The following is a 24,993-nucleotide window of genomic DNA, read 5'->3' as shown; positions in this document are numbered from 1 at the left end:
AGTAGTTGATTCCTCAAATAGTATGGGAAAAATTGGTAGAATTTTATTAATATAAAAAAAGATGTGAAAAGAGTTACAGATGGTAGGAAGGGAGGCAGCGCGACTCGCCTGAGGACGCACCGCAGGCGGCGGGGGACGAGGACTTCAAGCAGTTCGTCAACAGGGACAGTAAGGTGACCAGACCTCCTCTTTTGGTCCTTTAGCATTTTTAACATTAGTTTTAAGTAGTTGATTCCTCAAATAGTATGGGAAAAATTGGTAGAATTTTATTAATATAAAAAAAGATGTGAAAAGAGTTGCAGATGGTAGGAAGGGAGGCAGCGTGACTCGCCTGAGGACGCTCCGCAGGCGGCGGAGCTGGGTTTGGAGCTGGGCGTCCCAGCTCTGGGGCACTCAGCGCCTCGCCGGCGTGCCTTCCCCGGAGTGGCCGCGCGCTGTGCAGTTCATGCTTCGGTCGGGGAACTCGCTCACATCTGCGGGGACACCAGTTGGCTTAGTTTAGTTTTCCCGAAGCCAGTCAGTTTATAAACGTTAAGTTTAAAAATTATAATAAATGTAATATTTTTGTTAACACTTCACTGTTTCATTCCATGTACTTAAATACTAAATTTTTGAAACATATGTTTAAAATGGAAATATTCCAGCTACTGGAAAAACCGCTTGCATGTCAGAGTTGTTGGCGGTGCTCTGATTTTGAGAAAGTGTGTTTTCGTCTCCTGTCGTCCTTACAGCATGAAGAGCTGATGCTGGGAGATCCCTGCCTTAAGGATTTGAAAAAGGGAGACATTATACAGCTCCAGAGAAGAGGCTTCTTCATATGCGATCAACCGTATGAACCTGTCAGGTAAATAAGGGTAACTGAACATCTGAGTGAAAATGTTTTAAATCACGTTTAAAAAGTTGAACTTCTACTAAAGTACCGTACCTGATAATTCTTTATCCAGTTTGATTTGTTCCTCTGTATTTAATATTTCAGACTTTAATAGGTGATATTTTTGAAACAGCATAATATTAACAAATTCATTTCTAAAGTTAAAACCATCTTATAATTCGTCTTCATGTAGTCCAAATATAAAGAAAATGTTTCTCCAAAGCTTGTGAATTGTCTTGGGGCATTGGATTTTGCTAATTACTCTACCCTTTCGAATTGAGAAATTCTTATAAGATAAATGTTTTGCCTATAAGTAGGTTAGATGTGATGCATCGATGGATTTCCTTTAAGTCAACAGTGAAACCCTTAGCGTCCACTGATGCCATCTCTGGTGGCAGGCGGAGCAGATGTGCTTTTGTCCTGGGGTCAGCATGTTAATATATATGAAAGTCCACAGGTTGGAAGTTTAAAATTAGCACTGTCAATTTTTATTTGTTGTTTTTAAACTACTCCAAAAACTTGATTTGAATAATAAGAGATCGGACTAGTCGTTTATACTTTGAAAAGCATTAACACAGTGCCATCGCCTTAATCTGGGAATTCCGTCCGAGTTGCTGTTCAGATAATTTGGTTCGAATAAGCATTTTTGGCCGTGTGTTTTCGTTTAGCCCGTATAGTTGCAGAGAAGCCCCGTGTGTTTTAATCTACATCCCTGACGGTCATACAAAGGAAATGCCGACGTCTGGGTCAAAGGAAAAGACCAGAGTAGAGTCAGCGAAGACTGAGGTAAGCACTGGCCTCAGGCACGCCCCAGGCTGCCTGCCTGTTCCGCCACCGGGGCCTAGAGGCTCTGACTCGGCAGACGGCCGTCTCCTTGCTGAAAAAGACGCCAACTCCTACTCTGGGGGTTTCGTTTTCCTTTCATGTAAGAATTTTAAATACTTTGCAAAATAAGATTTTTAAAACTTCATCTTATTACATGAAAAGTAAGAAAGACTGGATTAAAAGAATGTTTTTAGAAAAGTTTTTTTTTTTTTCCTAATAGAGCTGCAGTAGATCCTTCCCTTTGCAACAGCCAGTCTGCTTTAGTCAGGAGGAGCCTTGTGGACAGCTGAGGGGAGTGTTGACGGCCGCCAGTTCTTACTAGTTTTATACATGAAAAGAGAAAAAGTAGCCTTGCCTAAGATCGCGGCAGTCTTTACTGACAGTCAGGACAGCGGCCTGGTTTTCTGGTTTCCTGTCTGTACCCTGTTATTAAATTCTAGTGCCTCTTGGTCAAGGGCTCCCGACACTGGGGTCTGGAAGAGGAGAAGGGCAGGAACGGCGTGTCGTGGGTGATAGGAAGCTATTTTCACTCGCTTTTTCTTCTTCATGTCGAGGCAGTGCGTAACCTCTGTCTTTAGCAATGAGTTAGGATTCTGCCCAGCAGTCACCGTCAGGTGGACATTCCAGGTTAGGACAGGACAGTCCAGGTTGGGACAGCTTCCTCCTCGCACAGGGTGTGGATTTGAGAGGTGGCGGCAGGTCCAGAGAAGCAGGGGGTTACTGCGAGGCCCAGCGACCTCGTCCTTCTGCAGTTCACGGCCCCTTCTGTCAGTAAGGGTTTCATGGCAGCCCTAGCTGAGCGAGATTCTTAACAGCTCTTTTTATTAAGTAGTTAAGTTTAAACAACTGGATAAATATTTATATCCCAATAACTTAGTAGCAATTCAAAAAAATTAGACATAAATTAAAAAAAAGGATTTCATTTTTAAAATATTTTGTTCTTAATGTTAAATGTTTTCATTTCATTTCTTAAAATGATGTACAAGTTGGAGGAAAGAAGTAATACTTTTATTTCTTCCTTTGACCTTGGACTCAGATTGGACAGTCCCATTTCCTGTCCCCCAGTTTTCCATGGTGTTCGGTTTTTAATACAGCAGCTGGGAAAAATTGAGCTTTGCAAAGACACGACATCACTGAAAGGAATATAGCACTTTCTCGTGTGAAAACTGAACCACCTTGAGCTTGTACAAGGAACACGAGATGTTTGACAAGTGTTGAGTACATTGCTCCATTTACCTAAAACATCTCGTGGCATCCGTGCGGGTTTCCTGTGGCGCCCTGGAGCACCCTGGCGCACGGTAGTCACTGAAGATTTGGCAGATGTAAAGGAGATGGTTTGGAGGGTGTGGCCGCAGGGTTCGGGGTGCTGTAGGTGGTCAGGAAGCCGGAGGATGAGGGCGTGGAGGCCACAACGTAGCACGTGAATCCAGGAAGTCACGTTGGTAAGACGGTACCTCGGCCTTGTTTTGGTTGACTAGGTAAAGAAACAGTGAATAACCGGGGCTAGGGAGGACAGAGGCACGTGAGTTTATTCGAAGATACGACACATTTGGAGCTGTTTACAGTGGCCATGTCACGACTTGAGCATTTAATTTCTACAGATTCAAAACTACATGGTCTTGGATTATAAAATTTTGCTTTAGCTTGAAACGTTATCGAACAATCAGTTCGACATAGTTTTGCGAGAAGACACTGCCCGTGAATTACCGCTTCGCTTTTGCTTTCCTGCCTGTGTAGACGCCGCCGCCTGCTAAGGGGAGGCCAGCGCCACCTGCGACTGGCTCCCGTGCTCCGTCCGAGGATCCCCTGGTCCTTTACACCAGAGTGGCTGCCCAGGGCGATGCGGTTCGTGATTTAAAAGCCCAGAAAGCGGCAAAGGAAGACATAGACGCGGCCGTGAAGCAGCTGCTGGCTTTGAAGGCCGAGTACAAGGAGAAAACGGGCCAGGAATACAAGCCCGGAGACGCTCCCGCGGCCACAGCACCGAGCGTCCCTCCCGCGTCCCCAGCAGCTGTCCCCGGGAGTCAGTCACTGTACGAGGAGGTCGCTGCACAAGGGGAGGTGGTTCGGAAACTGAAAGCCGAAAAGGCGCCCAAGGTCAGTGTGCCGGGACGGGTCAGGTCGGCCCCGGGAGGAAGCCCCGAGGGGACGCGTCCTCTCATGAGGCACCTGGTGTGTAGGCCGTCTGCTCGGTGACGTGGCCGAGCAGTCCGCGTTCACTGATGCCTGCTGCGTGCCGGGCTCTGGGAACGGCAAGCAGCTCACTGTCACGTGGGGGGAGAAACGCACATGCTGACGTAATCCTGTGTCGTGTCACCGCGATGTGTGTACACTGCTCTGAGAACCGTCTGTGGCTCTAAGTGGCAGGGAAGAGGGAAGAAATTCAGGAAGTCAAGCCCAGCGGGTCAGCTTAGCTCTATGTGTTCAGAGAGGTACTCTGCTTGTTTTTAGAATGTCTTATTCAATAATGAAGTGGTTTGCCCATCTTCATTTTCTCTTTTATAATATCTCAGGTTGTAATCTTGCCAAACAAGAGTTTGCGTTTTCTGTGCAAAATGTGTGCCGTCCGACTTTAAACTCCGGAGACTGCCTGCTTCCAGAGGCCTCTTCTTGTGGAAATGTTTGCGGAGGAGTCCCTTAACTCTTCGCCTTTCTCTTTCTTTCCGCCAGTTACAGTTTCTTTTCTTCTTGATTCTTGTACGTCTGAGGAACTATGTCCTTTATCTTAGGACCAGGCAGATTTTGCTCTGAAACGACTCTTAATTGTAAAGACAGCGTAAACACGAGGCGGGTCAGGAGTAGCAGTCTTCTCTGTGTGAGCCCTCTGGCCTGCTCCCACTCTGGGTGGCGCCAGCTGTGACACACTAAGTCAGTAGGCAGCAAAGCCTCACATCGTAAAGCAGCTGCACAGGAAAATGTGATTTGCCATCTCGTAGGTGCCAGTTCTTTGAAGGTGTCCCAGTGCTTCCTGCATGCCTTTGACACCTCCCCTTGCCCCCCATTATAGTTTCCCGGCTTCTGGGGCTTCTCTTGGTTCTTTGGAGCACTGCGATAACGTGGCAGCGAACCTTGGTTAGGGCGATTCGGAGGTACAAGGTGATCGACGCCCTGGCTTCCTGGTGACAGGTCGGTCTGCGGTCAGGTAGTGCTGCTGTTCGGGTACAGCGTCCAGCCTGCATCCTTTGCCCGCACTGCTGGCCTTCTTCACTAGAGTCACAAGTGTCTCAGTTGGGTTGTTTCATTCTTTTTCATTATTGTTATGTTGAAGTATCAGAGGATATTGTAAATTGGTGAACATCTAATTAAAACCTCAGCATTCCTTCTTTGTTCAATGGAAATTTACGAGAGAGTGAAGGCACTTCTTTCGTGGGGCCCAGACTGTGTTCTTCCAGTGCTGTGTCTGCGTCTTTCTGGAAGGCTGAAGAAGACAAGGTCGTACAGGCGAAGCCCGAGCTCGTTGTTGCTATGACAGTGTGGATTCTGCCTCCTGCCCGCAGACCCAGGGGCGTGGACCCCGGATTGGCTTGGACGCTCTGTTGTTTATTTGTCTGTCTGTACATGTAAGATGGAAGGTCACAGTATTAAATGTATACGTATGTTTATGTTTGTTTTTATAGCTCATATATAGGATTATGGTATGTACGGTGTGTAGTTTTAACTTTTTTTTAGCTTTCTTTTTTTTTATCTGTTATTTTGGGCTGATGATTTCATTCCTTTATGCTTGGCTTTCTCCATGATGGTTACTTAGGGGGACACTTCGGTCATACTGAACAGTTTTGAGTAATCATTGGAATTTTCAGAAATGGCAGAAAGTATTAAATATGTTTTTTTTTTTCTCTTTTACCTCAGGCTAAAGTAAATGAAGCCGTAGAGTGCTTGCTTTCTCTGAAAGCTCAGTATAAGGAAAAAACCGGACAGGACTACGTCCCTCATCAGCCCGCATTATCTCAGAGTTCAGATTCAAGTCCAGCCAGAAGCTCCGAGGCTTGTGGGCCAGAAACGGCCGAAGCCAAAGTGCTTTTTGACAAAGTAGCTTCTCAGGGAGAGGTCGTTCGAAAACTAAAAGCCGAAAAAGCCTCCAAGGTTAGTGTGGCCATTTGTCTGTGTTTTTATTTTTTACATGATAGACTATTTTTTTTTCCTGGAACACCTTCTCTATCAGATCTAGCAAACGTCTACTCATGTATTTTCGGTTCTGACCTCTTTTATCTTGCCTTTTAGAGAAGCCTTTGTCGATCCTTTCTTCCCCCAACTAGATTTGACTGCGCAGTCTCATGCGACACTGTCTTTCTCTAATATAATACTTAAACACTGTATTTCACTTGTTTGTTAAATTGCCTGTTTCTCTCTAGTCTGTTAGGTCCTTGGGTCTAGTCTGCTAGGATCTAGCCCCTCAGAGTGCCTGGCTCATCGTGGGCCCTTGATGCATAATCTCGGTTTGATTTATTCTCTTAAAGCTCTTTCAGTCTGAAATGGCAAGTTCTATTTTGAACCATGGTGTAGTTTGTGCTGAGTGTATTATCTTTATATGAATAGGACTTTCTGGTACCGATAGATTCACATGAGTGGAAACCACTAAGTCATTTCAGGTTTTAAAATTTAACCAGCAATACAGAAGCCTGACTGTTGTCATCTTTATAATTGTGAAATGTTCAGCTTATGTAATTTAATGGCTTGTAACATAAATAGCAGTCAAATACACGTACTAGTGCTTTCTACTGGAACTTTTTGCCGTGATGGAATGTTCTAGAACAGTTCTGTGCAGAACGGTCGTCGTTAGCCACCTGCAGCTACCGCGTGCTCGAAACGGGCTGCTGTGCCTGAGGAAATGAAATTTTAATTACCTTTAGATTGAATTTAAATAGCCAGACGTAGCTGGTGACTCCTGTCTGGACAGTGCAGTCACAGCACTGTTTTTCGGTCACTCCATTGCTCAGTCTGTCCTCGTGTAGCGTATTCTGTTCGTTTTCAGCAGTTCGTAAGTGTAGCGTCGTCCAGCGCTGCCCCGTGCCCCTGCGCCCTCCCTGCGGTGTTCAGATCTGCGTGCAAAGCTGTGGACGCAGGCGCTCAGGGGTTTGGATTAAACAGTATCTTTTTCTCTCCCTGTGGTGACCGCAGGATCAGGTAGGCCCAGCCGTGCAAGAGCTGCTTCAGCTGAAGGCGCAGTACAAGGCGCTGACGGGAGCAGAGTACAAGCCTGTCTCCGCCGCCGGCGCCGAGGACAAAGACAAGAGAAAGAAAGAAAAAGAAAACAAATCCGAAAAGCAGAATAAGCCTCAGAAACAAAGTGACGGCCAGAAGAAAGACGCCTCCAAACAGCCGGGGAGCGGGCTGGCGTCCGGCGGCGCCGGAGAAGGGCAGGGGCCCCGCAAGCAGACCAGGTGAGGGGGTGAGGGGGGCCGCAGCTGCGCGGGGGGCTCCACACCACGTCGGGGCGGCTAAGGTGCAGTGCCAGCAGGTACTTCTGTTACTCGTCTGTTTGTTTGCTCCCTTGCTTGGGGCAGGAACCGCAGAATATAACGGGGTCTGGGACACCTCCACCTCCGCTCATCTCCCCTTCCCTGTCCCTCGTCCCACCTTTTAACACGGTTGGTACCTAACTGCACACGTTGCTTTGTACCTTAGAAGCAGAGTTTTCAAACGAAAATCTTTTGTGTGGATTAAATGCAAATTTCATCCTCAGTGGGATTTTAAAATGGGTTTGGTTACATATACAACAAAGCTGGTTTAAAGACGAGACAGTGGAAAAGATGCTGTTTCAGTTTCTTCTGATCCATGTGATTCTGCTGCCTATAATCTCCACCCTCAGAGCAGAGGGAACTTTGCGCTAGGTTCCTTAATGGCCTCATGAGAAGGAAGAGCTGTTATTAGCAACTGCTATTTTGAGATACTTGATTTTAGATTTGTTTAGCTGAATTTTCAAATTCTACCTCTTATCTCTCATCATACACACAATGTCTCCTTAAACAAGAGAATACAGTTATTTTCCTCGCCTGTCGGCGGGTTGATCAGATTTGCAGAACAGTGGAACAGAGACCACAGCGTCTCACTTTTGACCTCCTGACGGCTTGTGAAAGGCCAAGTTCACATAGGCATTTGGCTGAGATGTGTCAGAGTGAAGCCACAGATAATTGAATTGTAAATACATCAGTAAAACCTTTTGTGCAGACTTTAAAAAAATATAACTCATCAGTAGGTTTTTGTAAAACATAACTCATAAGTAGGTTTTTCTAGGTCGGTCACAAGACCACAGTTCCCTGAATGATTGTTGGTATTTTAAGAAAAAGATTATTGTCCGGAATAGTTTTTTTTAAATTGCAGATCTAATCTATTTTGGAAGCATCTCACTCTGCAACTTTTACTTACTGCAGTTAAAAGAAAAATTTATAGCATACATTAAGATATACCTGCCTGTATATACACACTTAACATAGAGCCGTTGTTTTTATTACTTTTAACATGTTACTTTGAGTGAGACACTGATCTTACTAACTACAGTTTCGCCTGGATTGAGGTTGGCAAAAGATTCATGTTTTTTAGTGAAAAAATACCGTACGAATAGGCCCTGTAATTATTACAATTATATTACATTAAAAGACGTCTACACTAAACCACAGCTTTTGTTGGGCTTGGCTTTCCTAGTATTTTGTGGACAGTATCTCACCACCTTTTAAGAGATGCTCGAATTGTTTTTTAGGTTAAAACATCATCTTGGGAATGAATATAGAAGAGATACAACTAACTCATGACAGAACCAACTCATGTTGAAGAAAAGTTAATCTATTTTGAACATAAGAGGTTTATTTCCATTCAACCTAAAACTAATTGCTGAATGAAGGAATTGATATTTTATTTTCCATATCTGCAGGTTGGGTCTTGAGGCAAAAAAAGAAGAAAATCTTGCAGATTGGTATTCTCAAGTGAGTATTCATTCCGTTGATTTTTATGTTTTAAATTTCTCAAAGGCGACTTTATATGTAGATTCCAAAGTCCAGACACAAAGTAATAATGTGTAATGCCTTTACTAGTACATAATATAGTCATTTAACACGTCGCAGTTTTCAGAGCATGTTCACGTAAAGTCTTGAATCCAGAAGTAGCCCTACGAGAGAGCTGATTTTTTCTTCATCACTGTGCGGTAAAGGGATTAGTCCAAAGTCACGTAGATAGTAACTTCAGAAGCAAGATTGGAATTCAGGCCTTTTTAGGAGTTTAGGGCCCCGGTGTTTCTCAGTATAAAAAGGTCCATTTTACGCTCACATTAAGAGGGCGGACCACTGTGCACGCCTCCGGATTTGAAGCTCGGATGTTAAACTCTCGGCACTCGTGCTGTAATTTTGGTTCAGTTTAGGCTTTAAAGACTATTTTTCTTTTCAAAAGGTCATCACAAAGTCAGAAATGATCGAATACTACGATGTAAGTGGCTGCTACATTCTTCGGCCGTGGGCGTATTCCATCTGGGAATTCATCCGAGACTTTTTTGATGCCGAGATCAAGAAACTTGGTGTTGAAAACTGCTATTTCCCCATGTTTGTATCTCAAGGCGCGTTAGAAAAAGAGAAGACTCATGTTGCTGATTTTGCCCCTGAAGTAAGTGAGCGTCCTTTATTTAATTTTGCAGCTTTTTTTTCCATAAACTCAAAAGTGTATTTTCAGCTTACACTCGAATCGTAATTTAAAAGGCAAATTATAACAGCCAATTTAGAGAAATATAAAGCCATTTAAAAAAATGTATTTCTACCTTCAGGGCGACTTATGATCACGTGTGTTACGTTAAGTAATTAGCTGGTTTTTACTTTTCTCTAAGCATGAAGGACAGTAAGTATCTGTGTTTTATTCACAGTGCACAGCATTATTTGACTTGCCTTAATCGATACAGCAAAAATCGAATTAGCAGTTTACCAACACGTATGCTGTTTCTCTAAGTACCGTTAAAAAATGTGTTAACAATGATTTTGTCTTACTAGGTTGCCTGGGTTACAAGATCTGGCAAAACAGAGCTGGCAGAACCCATTGCCGTTCGCCCTACCAGTGAAACAGGTGAGGGTGGACGCCGAGCACAGAGCGAGCTCGCTGACACGTGAGAGACAGCTCTGGCGTAGTCCCAGCTTTTATTTGTGACGTTTATAACCCTTGTCGATGCTACATAAAGCTTCATGAGTGTCGATAAAGTTGTGTAGAATTTTATTCTCTGTACAATGTTCATTGCAGAGTTCTTTATCATTAGGACAAAGGTGTATTTTTAGAACACTTTAGTTATCTTTTATTTCATGCTAAAATTTTTCAGAATTTTCCAAGGAATTTAATTCTTGGAATAATGTTTTATGTCAAATTTACTTACAAATTTTGTTAGTCGTTTTAATGTTACGTTTACATTATGTAAGATTTCTCTAAGTTACTAAGTGATTTCATTTACATCTTGTATTCTTAAAACAGCGTCGTGAAGAAGGTAGAGCTATTCTTCTCTCTGTTTTGCAGGTAAAGGTCTCCGAAAGGTTAAGTGAAGGTTTCCTAAGTTACGCATAGTAACTGGGAGTGCCATTTGGAACTTTTGAGCCTGGGCTCATCGTTGACTTCCAAAGTTAATGAAGCATCGTTAGTGAAGGGTTATTTGCCTTTCGATACTTCTAGGGACACTTTTGAGTAATGCCACGTTGGTGCATTATTGAAATTATGGCACGGCTTATTTTCACACCCCAGATCGGCAGAGTTTTGTTTCTTTAATGGTAGATAATCATGCGTAGGCCGCGATAAAGCGTTCACGGAGAGTAGCAGCTCGTGGTAAGGGCTTTCGTCCCCCTGGCTGATACAGCAGAAGGGCAACTTGAATTCTCGTTCCGATGCATAACTGCTGGGTTCAGCAAGTTATTTAATGTCTCCAGGCTCAGTTCCCACATCTTTGATTACAGTTTCTACTTTGTGGGTTGAATGTGAGGGTTGAACAGGATAATGAACACAAAGAACTTAACATAGAATGTGGTAGATACTATACGATCTTCTGCTTCGTGTTTTTGAAAACAAAACAGCTGAAAAGCAATCAAATTAAATGTTAAACGTAAATCTCATTGTGAAGAACACAAACATGGTCAGGTTTTGATAGTTTTATTTCCTCGACGAATCTGCGTTTTGAAATACGTAATAATACCATTTACTGACCATTGAAACATTGCAAAGCATTCGTGCAAGCAAAGCATCCTGCTTCCTGTTAATCGCGTTGCCAGCTTAGCCCTTAGCAACCTCGGGGCGAGAGGACACCTTGACTGACTCGCTCCGCCTGTGTCTTCCTTTGTCTTTCAGTCATGTATCCTGCATATGCGAAGTGGGTGCAGTCACACAGGGACCTGCCCATCAGGCTCAATCAGTGGTGCAATGTGGTGGTGGGTACACACCCCTTCTCATCTTCTTTCGGTATTCTTCTTCATTTTTTTTTTTTTTTTTTACAAAAAGTACATCTTGTTTTTCCTTATTTGTATATTCAAAGAATTGGGAGTAAAGAAACATTTTTGAAGTACTCTGGATCACAGTCATGATTTCTGATCGTCACGTACAGTTGTTAGCGAAAGGCAGAAAGCTCCCTGTAATGACCAGCCTGTCTTCTCGCCTCTCCTAGCGCTGGGAGTTCAAGCACCCGCAGCCTTTCCTGCGGACTCGAGAGTTCCTGTGGCAGGAAGGGCACAGCGCCTTCGCCACCTTCGAAGAAGCAGCGGAGGAGGTATAAGGCGCCGTCTTCCTCGTTATGTTTCATATTAGGTTTAATTTCTTTGTCCTCGCTGTGCGTTTTTTTCTTTTTCCAGTTGTAAGTAATGCAGTACTATCTACCTGTTGTTAATCATTCAGTAAAAAACTGTAAATTGAAATTTGATGTGACCTCAAAGTAACATGAAAAGTTTCTTGGTATAAATTATTTTATTACTGAAATTTTACCTGTTAAAAGAAAAAATAAGTGGATTCAAATGAACATGGACTTCAGTTACTTACTGAAATTTTATTAGAAGATGTGCTGTTTTAAATTTTCAGATATTGCGAGCAGTGTAACAAGGAAGACTTTAACATAGAGGAGAAATTAAAGTCTCGTGGGTGAAAGTAATTATCCTTCGGGAGACTTTTCACCCTGGTTATTGTGTATCTCTCAAAAGCATCAATTTTCTCTTATATTCAGCATTTTCAAAGTTATTTAACTTCTGTTCACACCGCTTCGCTATACCGTTTTGATAAATTCACCTTGGCTGCTTTAACCTTTCCTTAGAGGTTTTTCCCAGCACAGTTAGTTTCAGACAGGACCGTTCTGTAGATCTGTCCTGGAGGAACATACCGTGAACTTGAACCCTTACATGCACGCGTTGCAGGTCCTGCAGATCCTTGACCTGTACGCTCAGGTGTACGAAGAGCTCCTGGCGATCCCCGTTGTGAAAGGAAGGAAGACCGAGAAGGAGAAGTTCGCTGGGGGCGACTACACCACCACGGTGGAGGCGTTCGTGTCCACCAGCGGACGAGCCATCCAGGTACCGGCCTGCCCTGCGGTCCATAGGAAACCACCAGAGACGCAGCCTCCTAGAAAGCCAATAGTTCAGGTGCTTCCTGGGCCACACTAACCTCCAGCACAGCCGTCCATGTTTCTGAGTGTCTGAGGCTGGTCGCAGGAGGCCTGGCACCCTGACTCACCAGGGACCCTTGCTGGCCCTCGCAGTCACCGCCGCTCGTGGAAGGGGCTCCTCGCAGCCGTCTGCTGTTGTAGTGGTGTTTGCCTACGCGTTTTTATATTAAACACATTCCGAAAGCCTAAGCCATATCTGTTTAGGCTTTCAGAATGTGTTTAACATAAAAAACCAGCAAAGATCAAAAAGCCTAGTGCCATTTTAAGGCGCATGATCTTATCATTGTTTTCAGAAGCATGATAGGTTATCGCGATTAAAGCTCATCTTTCTCTCTATTTTAGGGAGCCACATCACATCATTTAGGGCAGAATTTTTCCAAAATGTTTGAAATCATTTTTGAAGATCCAAGGACACCAGGAGAGAAGCAGTTTGCCTACCAGAACTCCTGGGGCCTGACCACGCGCACGATTGGTGTCATGACCATGGTCCATGGGGACAATGTGGGCTTAGTGTTACCGCCCCGCGTCGCCTGTGTTCAGGTGAGGGAGGCATTTGTCACGCCTTTTATAAAACAGGCCACATCTACTGAAGGAGATTTGAAAGGGTGACTTTCTGGGTATCCGTTAGGTAGATTTCGCTGATGCAGAGACAACACAGAATACAGTCCAGACCTTAGTATTGTGTAACTACAGATAGCGTTTCTGTTGTTTTTTACTCTCAACTCTTTTAGCTACTTTACATAAAACGTTTTTAGAAATCATTCTTTGAAATGATTTATAATAGGTTAGGTGAAATACGGTAGCTCAATTGGAAATGCGCTTTTTGGCATGGACTGGTAGTATGCAGCTAACTGCTAGACCTGTGCAGATGGGAAATCACACGGTCGATCTGTGTGGAGTCACAGTCACTAGTACGCTGTGACTCCTGGATGTTACCTGGTGGTCCGACTTCATTCATCGCTTCTGTACGTCATGTCTTCGTGTAAGCGTGTGATGTCATTATGCCGGGCTCTAGGTGGTGGTTATCCCTTGTGGCATTACGAACGTACTTTCCGAAGAAGACAGAGATGCTCTGATCGCCAAATGCAGTGACTATCAGAGGCGGCTGCGCAGCGTCAACATTCGGGTCAAAGTCGATTCGAGAGATAATTATTCTCCAGGTTGGAAATTCAATCACTGGGAGCTCAAGGTAAGTTCTTGAGTTGCATCTTTTACTCCCAGTTTGAGTCTGTATTTGCTTTGCTTGATACATACTTTTATGAAACGTAGGACTTTTTTATTATTTTTCTCTGTTTTGGTAGTTGTGAGTTCTTCGCTGAAACCGAGCGTTGAGCACAGATGCAGTTCAGTGCTTTGTAACAGTGATACCCAAGTGCATATATCTGCTCAACTTAAAATCTTTTTTGTGGAAGCTTTTTTTAATTATGTTAGAATAAAAATGATCCTGAAGACCTTGTTTATGATTAGTAAATCTCATGGTTATCACACTGAAATGTTTATACCAGGAATTCACGTAAGTTATTTAGAACAGACCACTCAAATCGTAGTGTGTGGGCGTCACTTAGTTTCCATGGTTACAGCTGACCAGCAGAGCATCACAGGTTAATTTCATACTTGGTTCTGCACACCATAGTGTTTCATACCAGCTTGTCGGTTTTTTTGTGCATTCAAGGCTAGTCTATCTAAACTCCGGCTTCATGCTTTTAATGCAATTTTCATTTATTGCACATTGTGATGAAGAGATGATCTGTATTCATAATTCCATTTTCAAACAACTGGGATTTAACTTTTTCTGGTTCTGAAGCAGGGAATCGTATTAGATGTAGCGGTTAGGAGTCAAGACGCCCCAAGCTCACGCTGCAGGAAAGGGACGAGAAGACAGAGTAAGATCACAGCTCCAAGGCTTCAAGCACGGAGGCACAGCAGTGCGGGGCTGTTCCGTGTTAGTGCCTGCGGGTTCCCAGCATCGCTAAGATTTGTTTGTTGTAAACGGCCCCTAAGGTAATCTGTGCTGAAGAAAAGTAGTTATGTTGATATATAGTACAATTAACTTTTCCTGCCTGAACCATTTGAAAATAAGATGCTAGCTGGATACCCCATCACTGTACAGACACATTCTCTCCATCACAATACAGCCAACAAAATCGGTGTTCACGTCACTACTGTGTAAACTCATCGGGGTTTTGCGAGTTGCCCCACCTGTGTCCTCAAAGCAGAAGCACCTAGTTCAGAATTATGTGATGCATGTGGTCAGATCTCTTTAGTCTCTTATCTCTTAATAGTTCCTCGGTTCTTTGAACATGATGATCTTGACACCGTGCACTTCTCATTAGCCGCTCAGTATTTTTATGGACCCGCGGTTTCTTACAGTATTCGCCAGACTGTAATCTATAGCTATCATTCTTTATTTCGATGTGACCAGCAGGATCCCTTAAGGCCGACTTTCGTGTTCTTGGGCACGGCGAGGCATCGCAGGGCTTGTCTTGTGCTTCGCCTGCTCCGGCCCTGGAGTTGGCCGAGTCTCTGGAAGCCCGCGTTCTTCCCAGCAGAGCGGCAGCTAGTGCCGGGTCTGCTCACCGCACCTGAGCCTTCGCTGCCCCGGCACGTCCTCAGTGGGCGGAGCTGTGGAGCATGAGTGTGCACAGGCACACACACCCCACATGCACTTATGTGTTTCCACATCTGGCTCTGAAACTCAGTAACCGCGAGTTCACATGAATACCTTTGATTCCAGTCAAAACCCGCATTTTGACACCCTTCCTTGGCAGTGAGAAGCCTCGTTCCGGTTTCCCTTCCCATGTTTACTGTTTTGACAGTCTAGACAGCTCTCCCCGCGTTTCTCTATCAGGCCCTTTCTTTGTTGGAACCACTGGGGCAGTGCATTTTTTCATAGGTTTGTGTCTTCTTATCGGAATAGGTTTCTGTAATATTTCAGGAGTATTAATGTGCCTTTTTACTGTTTTTGGGTTTTTTTTATGACTTACAGTTGATAAGGCTGTGCAGTAAGTCTGTATATTCAGTTGGAGACACACGTGACCATCTTAACTGCCTTTTTTTGTTTCCTAGGGAGTTCCGATTAGACTTGAAGTTGGGCCACGTGATATGAAGAGCTGTCAGTTTGTAGCCGTCAGACGAGATACTGGAGAAAAGCTGACAATTGCTGAAAACGAGGCCGAGACTAAACTTCAGGCCATTTTGGAAGACATCCACGTTAACCTTTTCACGAGGTTAGTCTCTTAGAATAACCTGTGTTGTCTACGGCCATGCTACGCTGAACCAACCCGATCCTGTCTGATCTCGGAGGCTAAGCAGGGTCAGACCTGGTTAGTACTGGGATGGGAGACTACCTAGGAAGACTAGGTGCTGTAAGTTTAAAAATAATAATAATAATAATAAGGGATTGTAAGTGACAAGGTCCTTGTAATCTGTGAGGTCAAAGGTTGCCGTGCCTAAAAAAAACATATGTATATATCTGGATATTTATATCTATATCGATATAGTATCTATATAGCCTACATCACCCATCGTCAAACTTTACTGGACCTGTGAGATCCATACCGAAGAGTTCTTTGCCCCAACCGGAAGTAATCTTTCTGTAAACTCCCATGGTTCTTAATTTGCCAAGTGCTTTCTGCTCCCTACTGGGTTTGCATTTGTCCCGTAGACTTAGATCCAGGCTGTTATGACATATAAATTTGAGGAATTAAGGTATTGATTCTCATGGGTTGATTCTCACATTAGCAGCACCTGGGGAGCTTAAAAAAAGGCAGATGCCCAGGCCCCTCCCCAGAGATATTGGTATAGTTGGTGTAGAGTGGGCCTGGCAACTACACTCTTAAAAGCTCACATGATTATGACATGTGGCCAAGGCTAAGGCCCTCCCGTCGGGGTTGGCGCGAGGGGCCAGGGGCGGGCTCAGGGCTGCCCCGACATATGGAGAGGGGTCTTTTAGAGTCACGGGTCTCGAGGCAGAGGCACTAGAAGATTGGTGGGGTGCGTGTCGCACCTCGTTTTCATTCCTGCCCCGCTGAAGCGGAGAGGGAGGCCCGCTGCCACTGCACATAGAGGCGGGAGTGGCTGAGGGGCGCGCATGCCTCTTGTTCATTCATTTATTTTCTGATACCTGGCGCCTAACTTACATTAGGCTTCAGTAAATCTTGCGTTTAAGGAGTGGACTTACTTTAGCCTTGGCACTGACCTATGTGTTTTTAGGCAAGTGATTTTGCATTTCTTGGCTTGTTAGCCTTAAAATGGGAATATTTGATAGTCTCGTGAGGGGTTACTTCAAGGATGTATTTGGCTTGCAAATAATGCATTTGAAGTTCATCTAAACTCAGAACAGGTAGTGTTTTCAGAGATGAAAGATGACAGGTTGCTGCCCCAACAGTGCATTTAGTGCACGGTTTCGTCTCCAGGGGTTCTCCGGAGTCACCTGGGGCTTTGGGGACAGAAGCACACCTGAGCCGCACACCTGGAGATTCTGACTGATTACTTCTGAGCTAGGTTCCGGCGTCTGTAGTGTTGAAACACTGTCCGTCTGCTCCAGATGCTCACCCCTGGTTGGGAATCCACTGCGTTAGTGGCGAAAAGCAGTTTTTTGTTGACATTTTTATTCAGTAAATTTGCTAATAGAAGTTACATAAAGGTGCATCCCCTCCCCCGCCAAGACTTAAGCTTGGGAAGTGGCATATTTTTTTCCCTAAATCTCATTGGCTATAAATGAGTCACTTGGGCCCATCTTGCTGCAAAAACGTCTGAAGGAGAAGCAGGTTTGGTGGACAGCTGGCAGCCGCTGGCACCAAGCGCACGTGGTCTTGGCCCGGGCAGCAGAAAAGAGAAAAAAAAAGTACGTTTTCTCTTCCTTGGTCCTCATGTGATGTGTGACTTTCAACGTGGAAGAGAATAATATTTATCCCTGTTACTAAAACCTGAGGTTCTTAACAGAAGAATTACATAGGATGTGAAAATAGCTTAATAATGTGCATTTATGTGTTTTTCCTTTTCAAAACATTTTCATACCCTGGTGTTTGATTCTCACAGCAACCTTGTATGGTATACCGTTAGACTTATTTGAGTATTTTTCCAGTTTTGTAGAAGCAGAAAATTAAGACCTTAGAGATTTAAAAAATAGCCCAGATTCTCATAGGTAGTAAGTGGCATAATAGAATGTTGGCCAATAGAGATTTAACACCAGTAACAAAAATAAATATTACTTGTTCAATTTGAGTTCTCACTTCCAGGTTGTTGTTCTTTCATTAAATTAGACTAATTTTTTTTTTTTTTTTAAAGAGCTTTGTTAACAGTAATAAAAAGATTATGTATTCTTCTCATTATTTTTTGATAGGGCTTCTGAAGACCTTAAGACTCATATGGTTGTGGCTAATTCAATGGAAGACTTTCAGAAGGTGCTAGAGTCTGGAAAGGTAAGAGACTTCTGAAGTTTTGAATATAAAAATATTTCAGAAATGGTATTTTACGACTCACGGAACTTAAGTGTGATATTAATGTCTTCTTCAAGTCCAGTCACACAGAACTACTTCGTGTTACTCAGCATTACACGCTCTTTTCCACTGGCTTTCCTGAAGCATTTCAGCGTTATATCATTTTTGGATAATACTGTGAACTCATCGCGTGCCAGCATTTTCTCATGCTTGACATGCTGGCTAAACAGCATGCGTTCTCTGTGACCCCTCGTGTTTTCATTATTGAAAATCTTCATTTTGTTTTTTCAGCTTGTTGTAAGTTCCTAAAGCAAACCTCATTCCGGCTTTAGAAGTGTAATGTGCAGATGCTTGAAACAAGGTTAAAAGTCCGTTTCTTTCAACTCTGACTATATATTTACCCAGATATTAGCCGATCGAACTTTCTGAGTAATAAGAAGAAAGTAATGCTCATTTCTGAGCCTGTTTTTCAGAATGAGTGGGTACTTCTGGCTCCTCAAACTACATAATTTTTCTAATTAGTTTGAAGCTTTTTAAGATTTTATCAGCTTTTATGTTGTGTGCATGCAGATGTTCCTGCCCAAAACTTTTCATAAAGAAGAGGTCCTGCTTTGCAAAGTTATTAATTACTGGAATGAATCACACTTACAGATTTTAGAATTCTGTTACATACGCTTGATTAGACAGCCATGCCTTTGTACCCACGTTATAAACGAGAGAACCACTGGCCACAGTCGAAACGAATTACTCTGGCTCTACAGAAGCGCACCTGGCACTGGGTTTTTAGATCCTCCTCTGACTCAGTTTGATGCACTTTCCCCTGTATCTTTTTTTTTTAACATGCTGAGAATATTTTGCATCGGCAAAGTTTGCATCGGTTATGGTCGTAACCTCTTAATGTGTCTCTTATTGCATGAGCTGGAGAAATGTTAATTTGTCTGGCCGTCAGTTTACTAGTCGATAAAATGAGCACAAAATTTATAATCTCAAAATGCCCTTCAGATTCACAGCACTTCAGTATTTAGCCCTCTGTCATTCCTCTTACTCTACTGCCTTTGTAAACTTCCCCTTTCCGGTTTCCATAATTTGTCATCTGACTCAAACTACATACTTGTAAGAGAAGGCTAGAGAACGGATAGCCATCTGATGCAAGGTGTATTTTCACTTCCACTATAATTTATTTATGATTGTTTTATTTTTGTTCCATTAATGATTGAATTTTGCAGTCTCCCGTATTATAGAAACATGGTAGTCACTTTTGCAGTACAGCCTATTAAGGCATTGCATAAGAGCTAATAAATCAATAGAATAAATATGAGTTAATATGTTGCTTCCAAAGAAATGAATCTCAGCAGATAGTAGTGGAATCATATCTTTTATCATAATATCAAATAAGCTACTTGGGAGAGTTCAGCATCTGTTCCAAAGCAGAATATAGTATTTTACTCGTATGGCCAACACAGAGACCAAAACATACTGCTTCTTGTATTCAGCACTGTTCCATCCCCATCTCACCTTATGCTGGTCAGCTGAGATGTGGCCACTGACCATCAAGCAGCCTTTGAGGCCGTTGTAAATAAAACTATTCACTGGAAGGGGAAGAGGTAGGAGGGTCTTTGGAGCTTGAATGTAGGTGAAAGTTTGATTTTGTACTGTTCTCTGTTGGTACAAATGAAAAAGATATTTTTCTATGACTTACAAGACTTGATTTTAGTAAATTTTTCCAAGGGGATGGTCTCGATTAAATGAAAAATAAATGTTATTTATAATATATATTTTTTAATGTTGATGTACGTTACTAATCTATCGATCACTGTGATTTTTGAGTGTTGCTATTTTGTGTCATTGACATTTTTGGCTACAGAATGCAAGATATTATATATTGCAATAGATTTTATCTTTTTAAAACATAGATATTGAAATTATAAAAAATAAAAAGTTAAGAACTTTGCCATGACTAGATAAGTAGCCTAAAAATGTCTACTGTCTTTTTATATTTGAATTATGTGCATAAATAGAAATTTAAGGTTTTATCATCTAAACTTTGAAGCTAGAAAGAATTAAAACATGGGTTTTTTTTGCAAAATTATCATTTTTGAATTCAAGTATAATTAATAACTTTACTTGAATTTTTTCATATGCTGTGCTATTTTACATTTTTAAATTATTAGAAATATCTTCTCAAGGCTTAGTAATTTTTTCTTAGAGAAAAAGAACTATTTACTGTAAAATTTGTTAAAGTTATAAAAATATAGCTGTGTGAGTTAGTCAAAGATTTTCTAAAAAACAATTTAAATTTCTTTGTAATTAAATTTTAATATTTTTATCATTGCATAAAGACAATGATTAAAGTTTTCTCCCCATTCTGTCTTTCATAATGAATTTTAGACAATACTTTTATGAATGTACTTCTTTTTCAAGCCTTTCGCTAATGCTAATGATTTACCAAGTTTCAAAATGGGAAAGTTAACTCGTTATTGAAGCTCTTAAATCTCTAGGTTCGTTTTTGCTTCACTTTTTTGCACAGTTCCTATATTAAAATTTTCAAAATACTCATTACTACCATCCTTCCACCCACTCATTTTTCCCCGCAGGATTTGCCTCCAAATTTATCAGCTCTTTTTTATCTTAGGAAAGGTTATCAAAATAACAGGCCGACATGTTTTGCTGAATAAATGTAAGAGACATAGATAACTAACTCTTCCTCGCCCTATGGTGACAGTCACCCAGCGGGTACTCAGTTTTTCTTAATCTCTGTCCATTTTCACATTATTATTTAAAAATGCCTTTTGAGACTTGTTTAACCAAGCCCCAAGTGCCAGAAGTGTTTGCAGGAGGGACTGAGCATGGGATGTGTGACTGGGGTAACTGATCAGAGGTCCATGGGGGAGCCGGGCACCTCTGGAGCTGCTTCTAAGCTAGCGTTTCTGATGAGTGGGGATTTTCCACACCTTCGATCTCTCCACTACCTACGCTGATCTCTAGTTTTTTATAGGACCGTTACATAAACGTTATTGCAGACGAATCTCATTTTGAAGTAGACATGCCATGAAAAATTTAGGATTCACAACCGAGAGAAATCTTAATTGTTGTCCAACATCCACATTTTACAAAGAAAAACTCAAGGCTAGAGGTTTTTTAAATAGGTGGTGAATTTCGAAATTAGTATAACATCCCAAGTGTCTTGATTCTGCCTGTTATTCTGTATGGTCTGTGAAAGGAACATTTGAGAGGTGCCGTTTTCCTTACACAAAATGATTTTTGACTTTCAAATACCCTTGGACTTTAAAAACGATTCGCTTAACCTTCAACACGTTCAACACAGTGCAGCACAAGGCAAGGTTCGCTGGATTGCTAACTGTTATTGTTGACGACACTTTAAAAGTCAGTTCTCTGTTCGTCACCTCCCTCTGTCCTCCTGATGACCGACCACTCAGGAGGCGCAGGCAGCGGTCGAGCCGTGAAGCGCGGGGCTCACTGCCGCCCCCTCCCGGGCCGCCTCGGCCGAGCCCCTCCGCTCCAGGCGCAGCGTCGTAGCCACTTCGTTAATGCGGATACTGAGCGTGTCGCACAGATGTCCGCGCTGTGTCCTCCTGTCCTGTGACGTGTGGGTTTGGGATAGCGGGTGAACTTTCCTTTCCGTCTCTCGCATTTCTGAGCAAAGTTCCAGTAGGTTTGCAAGGGCACCACGGCCTGGCGAGGGCTGGGGGACCTGCGCTGCGCGCCTGCACGTTCCGCAGAGAACTCGGGTGTCCCTCTCGTAGCCTGGGAGGAGTTCTAAATGCTCCGTGTTGTTCCTTTTCTCGTTAGATTGCTCAGATTCCGTTCTGTGGGGAAATCGACTGCGAAGACTGGATCAAGAAGACCACCGCCAGGTACAGCGCCTGACGGATGATGGGTGCGCGCGCGGCCGCGAGGCGGGCACGTGCCGCGAGCGAGCCGTCATTGTGATGTGTTTTCTTTTCAGGGATCAGGACCTCGAGCCTGGCGCCCCGTCCATGGGCGCCAAAAGCCTTTGCATCCCCTTCCAGCCCCTGTGCCAGCTGCCGCCCGGGGCCAGGTGCGTCTGCGGCAAGAACCCCGCCCAGTACTACACCCTGTTCGGCCGCAGCTACTGAAGGATGAAACCGCACTCCTGTCTCCAGCCCGCCAAACTTCGTCAGACTCGGACTGCTCTCTCCCCAGATGTAGACAGTTTTATGATTTTTCTAAAATAAACGTTCTAAAGGGGGGGGCCGTGAAACAAACACCTATCCTTATGCCTCGGTTAGCAGTGGGGAAAAGCTTTTCTGTAAACCAGCCCAGTAATAAATATCATGAACTCATGCTGCGTTACGTAGTCATTTGCTTCTGAAATACCTGAACTTTACAGCACGAGGAAATTCCTGCGAAGAGATGAAAATAACTGAAAATGACGTCTCTTCGTAGGAGTTTCCTGACGAGTAGAGCTGCTCAGGAGTCGGCTGCTTCGAGGGAATTCTATAGCAAGTACTTAGGTTAAGGAAGGGATCCTTCACCCAAAGCCTACGTGCCAGGAGTTAACTTTTAAGATTCAGCTAAAATAGCAAAACTTTCAAACATCTTCAGTGGCGGTGCTTTTCGGGAGGGCGCATAAACCCGAATGCAAACAATATCCTCCAGGAAATGATCACCATTTTACTTGCAGATGACAGCCATTAGCTAGGTACCTGACGGTCACAAAAGCGAAGGTGTGCCTAGTGTCCCCTGCAGCAAATAGGTCGAGGTGTGTTTGCTAGCACCAACAGCGACAACAGTTCAGGCGGCCTGCTGATGGGGAGCCTTTGAATTCTGAGCAGCACAGAACGTTCCATGAAACAAGCAAAGAGAAGGAATTTTGACTGGAGAGCCCGTCACCCTACTTCTGTCTGATCCCGGTTATTAATGCGAGTCATCTTTCTTACGCCTGGTGTTCAGGGCTTGCCAGTAGCATCAAAAACATACCTTTCACCCTTTGCTCGTCACTTACTATGCCATCGATATAAGAAGTCTGTGCGCTCTGTGCAGTGTCAGAGCAGACAGCAGCAAAACCAGACGTGGTTCTTCCTGGCTTCATCTCGAAGTAGTTCTATTTCAGATGCAAAGTCAGGTGATGAAGTGAGCAAGGAGATGGAGCAGCGAACGGGCTGAGCTCTGTTAGGGGGAGGCCACTGCCTGAGTCACCCTCACTGAGACATCAGAATGTCATTCCCACCAATAATAACGCGAAGAACTGTTCCTGTGCTTGAGGGGACACCTGGAAAGTTCTGTCGCACCATCAGGCTTAAGATAACAAACATAAACACATTTCTTGCAGGTGATGTTAAACCAGTGTATTTTCTCAACTTTACTGGAAAGTTTGAGTTTGGAACGTCAATAATACACGATGTGAAAAGATTTTACCAAGTCTCATGTAATAAGGATTTTTCAAAATACATTTGAGGTGTGTCGCCAAAACCGAATTTTGCAGTTAAGAAAGACGTTTCGAGTGAGTGAGTTTCTTACTTCCTTCAGGTAAATACTCAGTAAAGTCTTCAGTCACTGTATTTCAAATTACAACTCTACCCCTGTACCAACACCCTCTTCTGTCTCCATCACTCTCCAACGACATTTAATACATTTCCTGACTTATTTTGTTAATTACCTGTCTCCCCAAACCCCACTAGAATGTGAGTTTCATAAGGCAGTGGTGTTTGTCTCCCATTCACTACTGTCTCCCCAGAGCCTAGAATATGTCTGAGGGTCTGTCGGAACTCAGTAAATACTCGTTGCATGTTTGGACGAAAGACATAGTCTTGGTGCAATTTACTACACAATCTGTTTATATTAGAAGTCTTAACTGTTAGAATATTAACTGAATTGGAGGTCATTTATGAGATGCTAAGGAAATTATTAAGGCTACATCTAAGTCGTTAAGATTTAATCAAAGTCAGTGTATTAGGGTTCTCCAGATAAACCGAACCAACGGATGGACAGATAAATAGAGATTCAATATAAAGATTTGGCCCACATGATCGTGGAGGCTGAGAAGTCCCCAAGTCTGCAGTGTGACACAGCAAGCAGGAGCCCTAGGAAAGCCAATGGTATAGTGTCAGTCTGAAGGCCCACAGGCAGCCATGCCCGAGACCCAGGAAGACCTCACGCTTCAGGTGAGGCCTGAAGGCAGGAAAAAGCCAGGGTCCCAGCTGCAGGGCATCAGGAGCCAGGAGGGCCTGGTCCGGCCTTCAACTGATTGGATAAGGCCCACCCACAGGGGGAAGGCTGCCTGTTTTACTCAGTCTAGATTCAAATGTTAATCTCATCCAAAACGCCCTCAGAGAAATCCCTCAGAATGTTTGACCACATGTCTGGGTACCTGGTGTCCCAGCCAAACTGACACATAAAATTAAGCATCACAGTCAGACTACCTTCGGAGAAGAAAAGATCAGGTAGAGTCCATCCCAGGCTGTCTCCCTAGAGGACCGTCTGTGGACAGGCCGCTGAGAACAACAGAGGCCGCTATTGTTTTAGTTAATCAGGACATGGTAAACCATTAAGGGAGAAGAGTGACAGATAAGAGTTTTTGAAAATTTCCTCGTATCAGTTCAATCATAATGTGGCTTTCTTCCTGAAACCAGTGGGCGTCATGGCTTCAGCTCTTGCCATTTCAAAGGTGTGTTATCTTTCCCGAGCTTGAGGAATGTTTTCCTTGCCTCGTTTTCGAGAACTTTCGGGAGTAGTGTGCCTGTTTATTCCAGACCAGCGGGCAAGGCAGTAAGTCACCCTCGCCTCACGTCTGGCATTCACTCACTGTAGCTCTGATCTAGAATATTCCCTGTTCCATGCAGTGAACAGCATTAAAACCCAAATAGGATATGATGATCTGTCACAGGACTTGTCTCGCCAGAGCAGCTAACTGCTCCCTCATCAGAGTGTGGAAACTGGGAAAGGCCGAAGCCACGGATGAGCCAGAAGTCACAGAGACTCTTGACTTCTGCGATTAAACACGCCAACAAACAAACAGAAGAAATCCCTCACGTCCGTATCTGAAGCCCGTACCCTCCACGTCCACAAGTCCCCACTCACGTGACTTCTCCTGTTTAATTGCCCTTTCAACTGCTTTATGGCTTTATAGCGGCCCATAAAAGGTGATTTCCAAATATGACAAGCGCTGAAAGGCTGAAGGGGAGAGTTTTCCAGGAGTCACAATCGCTAAATGTGTGGCTTCTCCTCCCAGGGCTCAGCCTTCCCAGAAAAGCAAGAGGAGCGCCGAAGAGCCCAGAGCC

The 24,993-nt window shown here is 43.6% G+C and overlaps 1 protein-coding gene and 1 pseudogene across 1 annotated transcript in view; both read left to right on the top strand.

Annotated features, from left to right (window-relative positions):
- EPRS (glutamyl-prolyl-tRNA synthetase) overlaps positions 1 to 22,056 on the top strand; it is a 44,423-nt gene extending 22,367 nt beyond the window's left edge. Inside the window, exons 16-32 of the mRNA XM_006916230.2 lie at positions 732 to 844; positions 1,540 to 1,657; positions 3,434 to 3,793; positions 5,546 to 5,779; positions 6,815 to 7,077; positions 8,565 to 8,616; positions 9,077 to 9,286; positions 9,664 to 9,736; positions 10,994 to 11,073; positions 11,307 to 11,408; positions 12,043 to 12,198; positions 12,633 to 12,830; positions 13,306 to 13,479; positions 15,357 to 15,517; positions 17,635 to 17,713; positions 21,542 to 21,606; positions 21,699 to 22,056. Coding sequence (XP_006916292.1) covers positions 732 to 844; positions 1,540 to 1,657; positions 3,434 to 3,793; positions 5,546 to 5,779; positions 6,815 to 7,077; positions 8,565 to 8,616; positions 9,077 to 9,286; positions 9,664 to 9,736; positions 10,994 to 11,073; positions 11,307 to 11,408; positions 12,043 to 12,198; positions 12,633 to 12,830; positions 13,306 to 13,479; positions 15,357 to 15,517; positions 17,635 to 17,713; positions 21,542 to 21,606; positions 21,699 to 21,849 — 2,589 coding nt within the window. The 3' untranslated portion in view covers positions 21,850 to 22,056. The remainder of the gene's footprint in view (positions 1 to 731; positions 845 to 1,539; positions 1,658 to 3,433; positions 3,794 to 5,545; positions 5,780 to 6,814; positions 7,078 to 8,564; positions 8,617 to 9,076; positions 9,287 to 9,663; positions 9,737 to 10,993; positions 11,074 to 11,306; positions 11,409 to 12,042; positions 12,199 to 12,632; positions 12,831 to 13,305; positions 13,480 to 15,356; positions 15,518 to 17,634; positions 17,714 to 21,541; positions 21,607 to 21,698) is intronic.
- Positions 15,544 to 15,662, top strand: LOC112483309 (annotated as a pseudogene).
- Positions 22,057 to 24,993: the final 2,937 nt, after the last annotated feature.

Source organism: Pteropus alecto, unplaced genomic scaffold, assembly GCF_000325575.1.
Source record: "Pteropus alecto unplaced genomic scaffold, ASM32557v1 scaffold65, whole genome shotgun sequence".
Taxonomy (NCBI): domain Eukaryota; kingdom Metazoa; phylum Chordata; class Mammalia; order Chiroptera; family Pteropodidae; genus Pteropus; species Pteropus alecto.
This window is presented reverse-complemented; position numbering and strand designations above follow the sequence as displayed.